The sequence below is a fragment of the Leucopleurus acutus genome (genome assembly GCF_964270905.1).
Source record: "Leucopleurus acutus genome assembly, chromosome: 6".
NCBI classification, from domain to species: Eukaryota; Metazoa; Chordata; class Mammalia; order Artiodactyla; family Delphinidae; genus Leucopleurus; species Leucopleurus acutus.
In genome coordinates this window covers 47,587,532-47,602,285 of record NC_139149.1, presented here as the reverse complement: position 1 = coordinate 47,602,285, position 14,754 = coordinate 47,587,532, and the positions used below count along the sequence as shown (strand labels likewise).

The 14,754-nt window shown below is 37.5% G+C and overlaps 1 protein-coding gene across 1 annotated transcript in view; it reads left to right on the top strand.

The window, feature by feature from the left end:
* PLA2R1 (phospholipase A2 receptor 1) overlaps window positions 1-14,754 on the top strand; it is a gene marked incomplete at its 5' end in the record, with an annotated part of 117,240 nt that overhangs the window by 58,926 nt on the left and 43,560 nt on the right. The window contains 2 exon segments of the mRNA XM_082841351.1: window positions 10,222-10,424; window positions 11,965-12,110. Of these exon segments, the coding sequence (XP_082697477.1) occupies window positions 10,222-10,424; window positions 11,965-12,110 (349 nt within the window).

Genomic DNA, 14,754 nt, shown 5'->3' with positions numbered 1-14,754 from the left:
ACTCTTAACACCCCTATGACAGAAATGGACAGATCCAGCAGACAGAAAATCAGTAAGGACAAAACTGAACTCAACAGCACTATCAATCAACTGGATATGATTGACATCTAGACTACTTCATCCAACAACAGCAACAGCAGATTACACATTCTTCTCAAGCTCATGTGGAACATCCACTGAGATAGACTACATTCTAGGCCATAAAACACACTTAACAAATTTAAAACAAGTCATACAATGTCTGCTCTCAGATCACATGAAATTAAATAGAAATAAAGAACAGAAAGATAGCTGAGAAAATTCCAAAATATTTGGAGATTAAGCAGTACACTTCTAAATAACACATGGGTCAAAGAAGAAATCTCAAGAGAAAATTTTTTAACATTTTAAATTAAATGAAAATGAAAATACATTTATGAGATGAAGAGAAAGCAGGGCTTAGAGGGAAATTTATAGCACTGAATGCACATAATAGAAAAGAAGAAATATTTAAAATCAGTAATCTAAGCTTCCACCTTAGGAAACTAGAAAAAGAAGAGCATATTAAATTCAAAGTAAGTAGAAGAAAAGAAGTAATAAGAATTAGAGCAGAAATCAATGAAATTGAAGACAGGAAATCAATAAAGAAAATCAATGAAACTAAAAGCTGGTTCTTTGAAAATATCAATGAAATTGATAAGCCTCTAGCCAGGCTCACTAAGAAAAAAGAGAGGAGACACAAGTTACTAATATCATAAATGAAAAAAAGGGACATCACTACAGATCCCATGGACATTAAAAGGATAAAAAAGGAATATTATGAGCAACTCTATATCCATAACTTTGACAACCTAGGTGAAATTGACCAATTCTTTGAAAGACACAATCTACCAAAACTCACACAAGAAGAAATAGACCCTCTGAATAAGCCTACATCTATTAAGAAATTGAATCAGTAATTCATAACTTTCCAAAACAGAAAGCAGCAGGCTCATATGGGTTCAACTGGTGAATTCTACCAAACATTTAAGGAAGAAATTATACCAGCTTTCTACAACTTCTTCCAGAAGTTAGAAGCAGAGGGATACTTTGTAACTCGTTCTATGAGGGCAACATTACCCTAATACCAAAGTCAGACAAGGACATTACAAGAAAAGAAAACTACAGACCACTATCTCTCATGAACATAGGCACAAAAAATCTTTAACAAAATATTAACAAATTGAATCCAACAATGTATAAAGAGGGTTACACACCTCAGTCAAGTGGAATTTACCCCAAGTATGCAAGGCTGGTTCAACATTTGAAAACTTATTGATGTTATCCATGACATCAATAGGCTAAAAAAGCAAAATCACATGATCGTATCAATAGATGCAGAAAAAAGCATCTGACAAAATTCAACACCCATTCATGTTAAAAACTGTTAGCAAACAAGGAATAGAGGGGAACTTCCTCAACTTGATAAAGAACGTCTACAGAAAACCCACAGTTATCATACTTAATGGTGAAAAACTAGCAGCTTCCCCACTAAGATCAGGAACAAGGCAAGGATGTTCCTTTTCAACACTCTTTTAAACATTGTACTAGAAGTCCTAGCTAATGCAATAAGACAAGAAAAGCAATTAAAAGGTACAGATTGGAAGAAAAAAGTAAAACTTTGTTCACAGATGACATGATTGTTTATGTAGAAAATTAGAAAGAATCAAAAACAATTCCTGGAATTAATAAGCAATTATAGCAAGATTGCAGGATACAAGATTAATGCTCAAAAGTCAATTGCTTTTCTGTATACCAGCAATGAAAAGGGGAACTTTAAATTAAAAACATATTACATTAACACCCCTCAAAATGAAATTTTTAGATATAAATCTAACAATATATATAAGATCTATAGAGGAAAGCTATAACCTTTAATGGCAGAAATCAAGAAGAACTAAATAAATAGAGAGAGATTTCATGTTCATAGGTAGACTCAGTATTGTCAAAATGTTACTACTACACAAATTGACCTACAGACTCAATGCTATCCCAATCAAAACACCAGCAAATTATTTTGTGGATATTGACAAACTGGTTCTAAAGCTTATAATGAGAAGCAAAAGACCCAGGATAACCAACTCAGTACTGAAGGAGAAGAACAAAGTCAGAGGATTGATACTACCTGACTTCAAGAGTTATTATAAATCTACAGCAATTAAGACAATATGGTTTTGGCAAGAAAAAAAAAAAAGACAAATAAATCAATAAAAAAGTATAAAGAGCCTAGAAATAGACTGACACAAAAATAGTCAGCTGATCACTGAAAAAGAAGCAAAAACAATACAATAGAAAAAACTTTTTGACAAATGATGCGTGGCCAATTGCACATCCACATGCCAAAAAAAAAAAAAAAAAACTAGACACAGGGTTTACACCCTTAACAAAATTAACTCAAAATGGATCATAGCCCTAAATGTAAAACACAAAGCTTTGATATTCCCAGAAGAAAAGATAATAGAAAACCTACATGACCTTGGGTATGGTGATGACTTTTTAGATACAACACCAAAAGCAAAATCCATGAAATAAATAATTGATGAGCTAGATTTCATTAAAACTAAAACTTCATTAAAACTTGTGCTCTGAGAAAGATAATGTCAAGAGAATAAGAAGACAAGCCACAGAATGGGAGAAAATATTTGTAAAAATCATATCTGATAAAGAACTGTTATACAAAATATACAAGGAACTCTTAAAACTCAACAAGTAAACAAAAAACTCAATCTAAAAATGGACAAAAATCTTAAAGAAGATATATAGATGAAAAGTAAGCATATGAAAATATGTCGAACATCATATGTCATTAGGAAATTGCAAATTAAAACAACGAGATACTGCCACACACTTATTAGAATGACCAAAATCCAAAACACTGACAACACCAAATGCTGGCAATGATTTGGAGCAACAGGAGTGCTCATACATTGCTGGCAGGAATGCAAAATGGTATAGCCACTTTCAATGACAGGTTGGCATTTGCTTACAGAAGTAAACATACTCTTACCATACAATCCAACACTTACACTCCTTGGTGTTTACCCAAACGAATTGAAAACATGTCCACACAAAGACATGCATACGGATTTTTTTTATAGAAGCTTTATTCATACTTGCCAAAACTTACAAGCAATCAAGATTTCCTTTAGTAGATGAGTGACTAAACTGTGTTACATGCAGACAATGGAATATTATTCAGCGCTAAAAAGAAATGAGCTATCAAGTCGTGAAAAGACATGGAGGAAACTTAAATGTGTATTACTAAGTGAAAGAAGCCAATCTGAAAAGGCTGCATACTGTGTAACTCCAACCATATGACATTCTGGAAAAGTCAAAACTATGGAGACAGTAAAAAGATTAGTGGTTTCCAGGGGCTGGGGGAGGGAGGAGTTTATAGGCAGAGCACAGAGGATTTGGAGGGCGGTGAAACCATTCTATATGATACCACAATGGTGGATATATGTCATTGTACATTTGTCCAAACCCATAGAATGTACAACATCAAGCGCGGCCCCTAATGTAAACCATGGGCTTGGGGTGATAATGATGTGTCAATATAGGTTTTAACAAATGTACCATTCTTGTATGGGATGTCAGTAGTAAGGTACGTGGGGCACAGGGTATAAGGGAAGTCTGTACCTTCTGCTAAATTTTTCTGTGAACCTAAAATGCTCTAAAATATATTGTTTATTTATGTATTTATTTTAAAATCTATACTTTTAAAGGATGCATGCAAGGTGAAGTAAGACAAATTAGATTCTTTGTGTATAACCATCGGTTTAGGAAATTTGTATATAAACCGGCGACTGCATAGCTCTAAACAAGAAACATCACAATTCACTCAATAAACAACCTTCTCATTCTACAAATTTATGAATGTTATTAAAATGCAGAGAATAGTAAAGTTCCATGTCACACTATTACTGGAAAAAAAACCCAGGTATCATTTCTAATATACTTTGTAATTTTGTTAGGAGTGTCTATACCTGTCAAAATAAATTAATATATTTTGAGTAGACAAAGTTCTTAGTTTTTAATGTTATCTTCCTTGGGGCATATTTGAATGTCTAAAATTTGGAATTGAAGCAGAACTCCTTGTCATTCATAAGTTTCTGCTGTAATTTATTTGAGTGGCACTACTCTTTTTCTCTTTTCCCTGAAGCAAAAATAATACCGTGATGCTCAGTTTGGCTGCTCAGGCTGACTGACATTGAGTAAATTGTCTCTGAAAATGTAAATCTTTTTTTGAAGAAAATAGCAATATAAAAACCCCTGTGTTTCCTTTTTTTCTTTTAAATTGCAGTTTGCAGAAACACCATCCTAAATGACATTTTTTTTTTCCTGCCTGTCACAAAAGAATCCAATAGCTTGGTTCCCATGTCAGAACCTTAATCCAGCCCAGACTGACTACATAAATTGACCACTGAACAGGAAGCCTGCAGCTTTTTATAAACTCAGTGAAGACTCTGTCTTTATGTCATATCATCAAAATATTCAATCTGTGGTGGAATCATAGTCCTGCCATTTTTTCAACCTTATATTATGTTCACCAAATAGCATAATGAACCACCATATATACCCATCACCCAGTGTCATCAATAATCAACCCATGGTCAATCTTGTTTCATCTATACTCCCACCCACTCCTCCCATTTCCCATATTTTTTCATAGAAAATCCCAGATATCATATCATTTCATCCATAAATATTTCAGTGTTATCTCTAAAAGATAAAGACTCCTTTTTAGAAACATGACTATAATACAATTATCACAACTAAAAGTAATTAACTATAATTCCATAGCATCATAAATCTTCAGTTAATGCTCAAATTCCTAAATGATTCATAACCATTATATAATGTATTTTAGAGTTCTTCATTTGAATCAAGATCAAGAAAAGGTGCATGCACTGTAATTGGTTGGTATATCTCCTAAAGTCTGTTTTAATCTGGGTTTTCCTCTTCCTTGCCCACTGTCGTTTTTTAAAATTTTTATTTGTTGATGCAAATGTGTTTGTCCTGTAGAGCTTCCTTCAGTCTAGGTTTTATTATTATTTTTTTTTTGTGGTACGCGGACCTCTCACTGTTGTGGTCTCTCCCGTTGCGGAGCACAGGCTCCGGATGCGCAGGCCCAGGGGCCATGGCTCACGGGCCCAGCCGCTCCGCAGCATGTGGGATCTTTGCGGACCGAGGCACGAACCCGTGTCCCCTGCATCGTCAGGTGGACTCTCAACCACTGCGCCACCAGGGAAGCCCCTAGGTTTTTTTACTGTATCCCCGCAACACATTAAAAATGTGTTACTCTTCTGGAAGAGGCCCGCCTGCTATTCTAGGAAATAACAGTTCACTAAAGAGTATATACTGCTTGTTGAGCTGGAAGAATAACAATATACTACCTTTGGTATAAAAAGCAAACATTTGAGTATTCTTTGCACTGAGTGTCACAGTGCTAATAAATGGAAGTCTTTAATATAAAAAAAAGTTACTCTATTCTTTTTATTTTTCATAAAATTGATATTTTTAAAAAGTTGGAACCAGAGGCCTGATCTGAATCAGACTCTTATTTTTTTGGAAAGACCATTTCATAGATAGTTGTATGCTCCATATGGAGGCATATAATGTCCAGTTCTCTTACTATTTGCAATGTTAGAAGCCATTAATGATCGATGCCTAGATCCACGGATTCATTAGGGATTTCTTCATAGCTTCATAGCTGGGATATTTCTATAAAGAGATAATTTCCTGCTATCCTTACTAAAACAACAACAAAGAGACTATGGTACTTGGTATTTTAAGAGAAGTAACCATTCAGGTAAAACAGGAAAAACAGTTTTGATCCATACTAACTAGTGCCACTGATTAAAGGGAAAGATGGCAAATAGGGCCTTTCTCATTTAGGGAGAAGCTAATGCATTAGAAACCTAAATGTACTTTGTACTTAGATTAAGGATTCAGTATAAATGGAGGCTGCTCTATGGTGAAAGAAAACAGGTTAGTCCATCCTTTAAGACATTCAAAAATACTCTTCCAAGTTATATTAGAGTTTCACAGTTATTTCATAGAGAAAATTTTGCATCCATCCATAACTCAGGCTCTGTGACAAAAGGTTTGTGTTTCTAGATCTAGATAGCACTGTGAAAAAGGTATGTTTCACTCATGGGATAACTCCAGAGTATTTACCCTAATTGTCTCAAGTCAGTGGAAATCTTCTCTCAGTGACAAGGAAAATGGGATTGCTTAGTCAGATCTGTTTTCTTGAAACTGCCCTACACATGGAAAGGAGAACCGTATCTAGCCAGCAGATAGATAGTTATCCAGATAGCTAGTTATCCATTTTAGGTCGCATCAGAGTACTGAAATGAACCAACACATAAATGAGGACAAACAGCCTCATTTCTGAGCACCCTTTGGGTATTTCCCATATCTTTTTATAAATATATAGGTAACTGTCATACACACTAAAGATGTGGTAGTAGATCTTCAATGAAATGCTATGGTCTCACAAAGGAGAGAAGCATGACCAGGGGAAAGAGAGGGAGCTCCATAGAAATGGAGAAGCATAGTTAGAGGGGAAGCTTCAAGCATTCATTCAACAGCTATTTATTGAGTGTCCACCTCCTCTGTACCTTGACATTGTCTCATGGTAGACTCAGTTAAATATGGTTTCAAATTCCAGATCAAACCCTCAAGAACTACATGGCCCTAAGACAAGTTACTACACCTCTGTGCCTTGGTTTTTCCATTAGTGAACTGTAGATGCTAATATCCACCTCAAAGAGGTTTTGAAGTTAAATAGGAAAAAGACCATATAAAATGCCTAACATGGTATCAGGCAGATAAGCAGAACTCCATGAAACCTCACCTTCCCTGACCCAAAGCTTCACTTTTCTCCACAGAGAAGGAGAGGAGAGAGATGGAAGGTGGCTGGGGCAGAGGGCCTGAGATTAAGGATGTGAAAGTTGTTGCAGGGAAAGGGAAATGAGTAGACAGGCTCAAGTAAAATAATTGTCTAAAGGCCCAGTTATGATTCCCTCCTGCCCTGAGGCCACAAATAGATTTTGTTTATTTTCAGGTATACGGCCAGAGAAGTGAAAGATGGAGGCTTTCCCAGGTTGGTTCAATTTACTACAAGGCTAGATAGCTTTACCAAATTGAAGAGACTAGACTAGTTGGTTCAATTTACTATAAGGCTAGATAGCTTTACCAAACTGAAGAGACTAGACTAGTGAATTGGAATTTCTTAATTAACTGAAAGTGTTCCCATTTGTGTTTGATGGAGAGGGTAAAGGGGCGGGGATAGAGGGAGGCTAAGGCAGGTGAGGAGAATCAGTTCAAATGTGAGATTCACCGCTAAGGGATAGGATGACAGTTGCTCTTTTCCAGTGGGAAATGAGTTAATCAAATTGGAGAACAATTTCTCTGGGAGAAGAAACACCTCTGCTCTTTTCCACACCCTACCCTTATTATCTGGCTTTTCAGGCATCCCCACAACATAAAATTATAAATTTGGTTTATATCTCCCTTAGCCCAGTCTCCCTTTATTATACCACTTTACTGCTTCTTTGAGGCTGAGACTCTAAAATTTAGGTCAAATGTTCCATTAAGTTAACCATTTTCGAATACCAATAACACTACCGCACACTTTTTATCTTCAGAGCAGTTCACAAACATCTTCTTCACTAATGAAGATGAGTTGAATATCTAGTGTCTAAAACCAAAGCTATTTAATCATTGTCTGATGTGGGAAAGTAAGACAAAATGCAAGACCAACAAAAAAGTATATTGCATTTTAAACTTGCTGATTTGAGCTTTTTAAAAATTCTTTGAACATGCAGGCAGAACCTGTGCCACAAAATCCCAGCTTTTGTAATGAAAACAGTCAAAATAAGAATAGAAGCAACATCTTAGTGATGGTTTTAGCCCTTCATAGCTTTCAGGGAGCTTTTTAATATATTATTTTATCAGATCTTCATGAAAATCCATAAGAAGAAAAGGAATTATTGCCCCTATGTTTTAGACAAGGCTTTTTGTGATTTATGAACCTTGAGTTTCAAGTTACTAAGTATTTATGCTGGGACTAGAACCCCAGAGTTCAGACCCCAAGTCAAAGGCTGCTGGGAAGGAAGGATGGAAGAGTCAGGTGGGAGTGTGTGTTTTTTCCTGCTCTTTCAACTAGAGCAATTCCATCCATATACATATTAGGTTTTCGGATTCCACATGGATTTCCACAGTTCAATTTCATTCGAATTTCATTACACAGAGCAGGCAGCATCTCCTCTGTTGTTCATGACCCAGCTAGATTGTGAGCTGCGTTCCACAATTACACTCAGCAGGCCTGCAGTGCTCCATCACAGCAGGGGCAGTGGCATGCTATACTCTCTCCCCTGCTGGGCCCCCCAGACTCCACCTTGAACTCTAACTAGCTCTTCTGGCCAGTGGAGCCAACTGATGGCCTTTGTGTGGACCAACTCTCTCTGTTGACTTCCATTCCTTCTGCATGTCACACAATCATGTTTTCTTGTTTACCACTGGTCATTTTCATCTCCGTGGGTCTCTTTGACCATCAGCGTGCACACACACATACGACTGTGAGCTTCCTGCAGGTGTCTAACACGGGGTGTGCAACCAGGATTGTTGAAGACACAAACACTCGTGTTGCAGCTTCATTATTCTTTCTCCTTCTTCAAAAACTCTTTTCCATTCCTTCAGGAGGAATGTAAATCTTTGTACATCTTCCTCTGTCTTCTTCCTCCTCATTCCACTCCTCATTATCTCTCTCTTTAGTCTTTCTATCAGCATTAAACAACCAAAACATGGCTGGCAAGGATAATGTCAATTACCCTGTATCTACAGAAATTGAAGCCATTACTTCTGAAGGGAAATTAAGCAAGACAAATATCTAGTACCAAGTGACTACATTTTTTAAAGTGCCTTTAGGTCCAGAATCGTCACAAGTCTTTAGATGCTTCATCTATAATCGCTTGCTTTTTTAAAAGCACTCCTTGAAAACTTTTCTCTCCTTTTCAAACTTCAGCTCAAATGTCAGTTCCTGCAAATCCTTTATTGACATCCTGAGACTCCATCACTCCTTCTGAAGTCTCCCCACAGAAATTTTAACACACTGTTACCATAGCACTTAATCCATCATGTTTGCTGCCATTAATCGTTTATTTGTTTGTGTCTCACACTAAACTAAATGTTTTTTGTCCTTCTATCTCAAGCAGCTAGTAATATAAAGCCTAGTCTGGTACATAGATACAGATGCATAATTTTATTGTTGTTGTTGAATGTTGATTTAGTTAATTGAATGATTGCTCTGGATTGATGAAAAAAGAAGCTCATTTTTACTCCATTTTTATTCTATTTTTGGAATGGGATTGTTTTCTACTAGTCACTGAAATTTGAAGTGCATTTTTTAGCTGTCTTATGAGTTGTACACATTTGATGACAAACTTGAGAATCTTAACATAGAAATTGCTTCTATGGAAAAATATGTTTCATCTTCCAAAATGTTCAAACATATGCAAAAGAATAAAATGGAATTTGTCCATAACTAAATGGTCTTTCCCTTTTCCCTGATGTCTGCCCCATTCCTGCCCCCAGAATTTCACCCCTTTTAGAATATACCTCATTCTCTCCACTCTTCCATGGTGTACAGTTTGGTTTTCTGTTGTGTACCTTGCAGTCTGCTTTACTCCATCATTTATGTATTTTTTTCCTGTTGAATCTATTTCCCAGAGGATCAACACCATGCATTTTTCATTGTTAATTTTTCACAGTAGGGTTTCAAAGCACAGTGTACAGGGTAGGTATTCAATAAATGGTGAGTTAAATTTTCCTCTGCACAGTTAAAAAGCTCAATCATTCAAAGTAGAGGGATGTTGGCATTTGATGAGATATGGGGGATATTTCAGTCCCAAGTTGGAACAGCACCTAATTTCCCATAATTTGCCATCTGAGCTCAAAATGCCCCAATTTTAGGCTTCATATTCTCTCTTCTCTCACTTTGCCATCTACTATTCTCTTCTCCAGAGATGAAGAGAAATGAGACGATCACGCCAATAAAACATCCTTTTTCATCTTTATTGTTCTTGTCTGGATGCTTCATTATGAGATGTCAATTATTCAACACTCTAATGAGCTGTCTTCCAAGCACAAAACGTTCTAGTCATCTGGTATTAAAGTGTTGTTTTCTGCTTTTAGGCTACAGTGGTGGCTGTGTTGTCATTCGAGGAAGGAGTCCCCCTGGTCGCTGGGAAGTGAAGGACTGTAGACACTTTAAGGCAATGTCCCTGTGCAAGCAACCAGTGGAAAATCAGGAGAAACCTGAGCAAGAAGAGAGATGGCCCTTTTCCTCCTGCTATTTGGATTGGGAGTCAGAGCCTGGCCTGGCCAGTTGCTTCAAGGTAATACGAAGGTTACATGGGCATTCTCAATGGGACCAACATTATTCATACAGATTTACAGAGAGATAGATATAGAGTGAGATATATAGATGTAGAGAGAGATACAGATATAGATATATACACATATGTGTGTGCGTGTTAGAAATGTCTTTTTGCAAATCATCTTTAGATCCTAGATTTAAATCAGTATCTACAATCTTCTTCTCGGAAATACATTTTTGAAATATGATGTTTTTGTTTGGTGGTTTTGTCTTTGGTTCATTGTACAAATAGAGATTTCCAAAATCCTGGGAGAAAGTTCTTCTCCAGCACCTGGGCACATGAAGCGCAGAATGGAGACAGCCTCTACCTCTAGAAATACTGCAGTCTCATAGATGGCCTGAAACACCTGTAATATACTAAATTTAAATGTACACAGGTATAATCCTACATTAAATTCATGGAATAATAGGCCCAGAAGTGACCACACAGAGCAATAAGTTAAACCTTAGAAATGAGTAAACTGCGGCATGAAGTGAGATGAAGTGATTTGCCCAAGATCAAAATTATTTATTGACAGAGTTGGAATAAACTGCGGTCTTGGGACTCCCAGTCCAGTGCTTTTTCTACTACACATCACCCTGATATGTCAACAAATACATGGTGTGTTTGATGGGCATAGCAGTAGGGCTTATGAATTTAAAGTGATTCGAGAAAAGGTTCCCAGCGGAGGTGGGTTTTGACATATAATTTAAAATATGGAAATGCTGTGCTGTGGTCCATGGGACTGGGAAGGTTATTCATCCTGGTCTCAGCAAATCAGAGCCTGGTGAAGCCTGGCCGCAGGGTGCCTGCCGGGCATTAGAGACTCAGCATAGTGTCAGGCAGTTAAAAATGAGAAGGGCGCAGAGGCCAGAATCTGAAGCTCCAGGTCTTCAGTTCCTCACCCTTGACCTTAAATAAAGTCAAAAGTATGCCCGCCATTTGACTGACTTCTTCCTGCTACTGTGAGGACAGCTGAGAAACAGGAAAGAATTTAGTCACAGCTAAGACCCAAAGACCCTAGAAATATACCCGCCCTAGGTCCCAGGTCTCATTTCTCATTTCTTTGCCTGGGTTAGCCAGATTCATTCAGCTATGGAATACTAGGTCTAATCCTAGCTCTGCTAGTTTGTGGCTGTGTGACCTGAAATTTGTAACCTCTCTTATCCTGACTGTCCTCATCTCTTGACAAACATTTTATTAAGGGACAAGCATATCCCAGTCACAGGAAATTTAGGAGGGGGAAAAAAAAGCGTTCTCAAGGAGGAAAAGAGTCCTCATCTGTTAAACAGAGCCTATCATATCCTCCGCATGACTTTGTCATGAGAATCAAATGAGGTAATGGTATTACAAAAACTAGACACACTTTAGTTCAATAAATGTTATTTCTCCCTACTCGGTCAAGCTTTTAAAGTAGAACAATGACAACAATTATATTATTGTCATCTTCTTGTCCAGAATTAAACAGCCTCACCTTATTCATGACCGTGTCAACTTTTTTTTTCCTTTTACTACACAGGTATTTCATAGTGAAAAAGTTCTGACGAAAAGAACATGGAGAGAAGCTGAAGAATTTTGTGAAGAATTTGGAGCTCATCTTGCAAGCTTTGCCCACATCGAGGAAGAGAATTTTGTGAATGAGCTTTTACATTCAAAATTTAATCGGTAAATACTTGTTAATTTTGAAAAATTTCAGTCGCATATTTTGTCTCCAAGTAATGGCTTCTTAGGCATGAGTATCCCAATATCGGGGGGTATTTTGGATATTCAAAATCTCAAGTATTTAAGTCTAAAACCAACTAAACACTAGTTGGGAAAGAAAAATACATACTTACAGTTTTATATTTATATTGCACTCACTACTCATTCCATAAAACAAAGAACAAAGTGAAGATTGTTTTGATATTTGAAATCTTTTCTGTGTACCTCAAATCAGAATTTTAGAGCTTTTCTGCCAAGTTCAGAAATTATCTAGCCCAGTGGTTTTCAAAGTGCTGTCTGAGGGTCCGGAGGGTCCTGAGCCCCCAGAGCAGGAGAGGCCAAGTGGGCAGAGCTCCTGGTTCCCTGCTCACTGACTCAGCAGGTCCAGCCAACTCCCCTTCTAGTTGTTTTGTATATAACAGGAGTCCATGTGAGATTTGGTTTGAAAAAAAGAAAGTCCCACTAATTTTTTTAAAAAATTCCAATCCAACCTTCTAATTTTACCTCTGAGGAAACAAGCATTCACTTGTCTGCATCCATTTTGCAAGTTTACAGAATATTGAATTTAACGAAGTTGGAAAATCAATCAAATTTAAATTTGAAGAAACATAGGAGGTCTTGTGCTACCTCTGACCCAATACGGGAATTTCTTCTACTTACATTCCCGTGGTCATCTACTGTCTTCATCAGGGGTCCCCAACCTCCGGGCCGCAGACCAATACTGGTCCGCAGTGTATTAGGAACTGGGCCACACAGCAGGAAGCGAGCAGAAGAGCGAGCTAAAGCTTCACCTGCCGCTACCCATTGCTGGCATTACCGCCTGAACCGTCCCGCCAATCCCCCCACCCCCGGTAGTGGAAAAATTGTCTTCCACGAAACCAATCGCTGGTGCAAAAATGCTGGGGACCACTGGTCTACATAATTCCTTTCAGTTTCAAAGTGCTCTTTACTTGGGATAAAACCCATTCCATCGTTGGAGGCTAGTTTCAAAGATCAACTTTCTAGTAAGCCAGGTCAAGTCTACTCTATTTTCAAATATTTGAAAATAGCCATCATGTTCTCTTTTAGTAAGTCTTCTCATCCCTTGGCCTCTTTCTCTAGAATGTTCTTGTTGGTTAGCATGTATTTTGAGAATATCTTCTATGGAAGGGACCCTATTATATGCATGGGTGGCTGGAGAATGCAATAGATATGACAGACAAAATCCTGCCCCTGAGGATGTCATGGTCTGGGGGCGGGGGCATGCCCCATATATATGTAACACAAATATAATACCAGGTACTCTGTTCCAAGCTCTGGAAATCTGAAGTCTCAATGAAACACTTACCTGAATCTCAGAGAAAATCCAGAACTACTTTTTGAGGAAAATCCTGGCCTTCCCCACAAGTTTCCTTTAGGACCCTCCCCTAAGAAGGTTAATATGTAACATCTATCAAATTATTCATCTCCAGTATCTACAAAAATGACCTCAAAGGTGGGAATATCTCCCAGTGTGTGTCTCATGAAGTACTCCAGGGGAAATAGGGGATTTTGTGGTCAAATATGTTTGCAAAACAAGGCACGATCTTGGAAATTTGCCATATACTTTAGCATTGTAAAGGCTTCTAGAAGGAAGCAATTTCTTTGACTGCAAAACCCTTTTTTTTTTTTTTTGAGACCACTTACCAACATCCCATGGAACTTCTAGTCCCTGCAGGAAATGCTGGCCTGAGACCATACTTCCCAAATCTGGCTGATTCTCACACTCACTTGGGAGACTTTTTCACACAGTGCCCTCTGGTCTCACGCCAGAGCCGCTGAGTCAGATTCTCTGAGGCTGAAGAAAAGTTCAAGAAGCTTCCTTGTCGATTGGTTTGCTAGTCTGGTGTGGGGCCTCAGATCCAATGGAGATGTGATCGTCTCCACTTTTCTAAGTTGTAACTTGGCTTCATGACTTCAGCCCCTTGCAAAACATCCTTTCATACTTGCATATTGTGAGGTTTGCTATATGAAACAACACATGAAAACTGCTTCCAAGTTTGCTGTAACATCAAATTTCATTATAACACTTGTATTTATATAAATTCTCACACTTGGAATGTCAAGAATTTAGTGAATTTCGTGTCAAGTATCTATCAAATTATTGATCTTCGGCACTTAATCACGAAAGCTATATAACGTATGTTTTACTTTTTGTCCAGACTGCCAGGGAGTTCAGTCAAATCTCATGCTTAATTATACCAAATAAACCAATTCTCATAGTTAGCATACATGCTTCTTCTCCTTCTTATGGCGCTGCTTTTCTATTTTATTATATTCATATTATATTATATTAATTAAAGTTACATAATTTTAGGAAAATGAGGAAGAGAAAATAAGTACCAGTTCATCGTTTAGGAGCCAATATACAGCAGGAAACATGTAAAATTCTAAATTCAGTCAGGAAAGGAATAAAAAGCTCTCAAGGCAGGGAGAGTGACGTGAGTTTTCAGCCTGGCCATTAAGATTAATATGCCTGGTTTAACCTTAAGGCAGCATTCTCACCTTCCCACAACCTTAAATGTAAGTTATTATCATGGCAGTGACCAATGCACCTCAGTGATTCTGACCTTTTCTAAGTCACACTTTA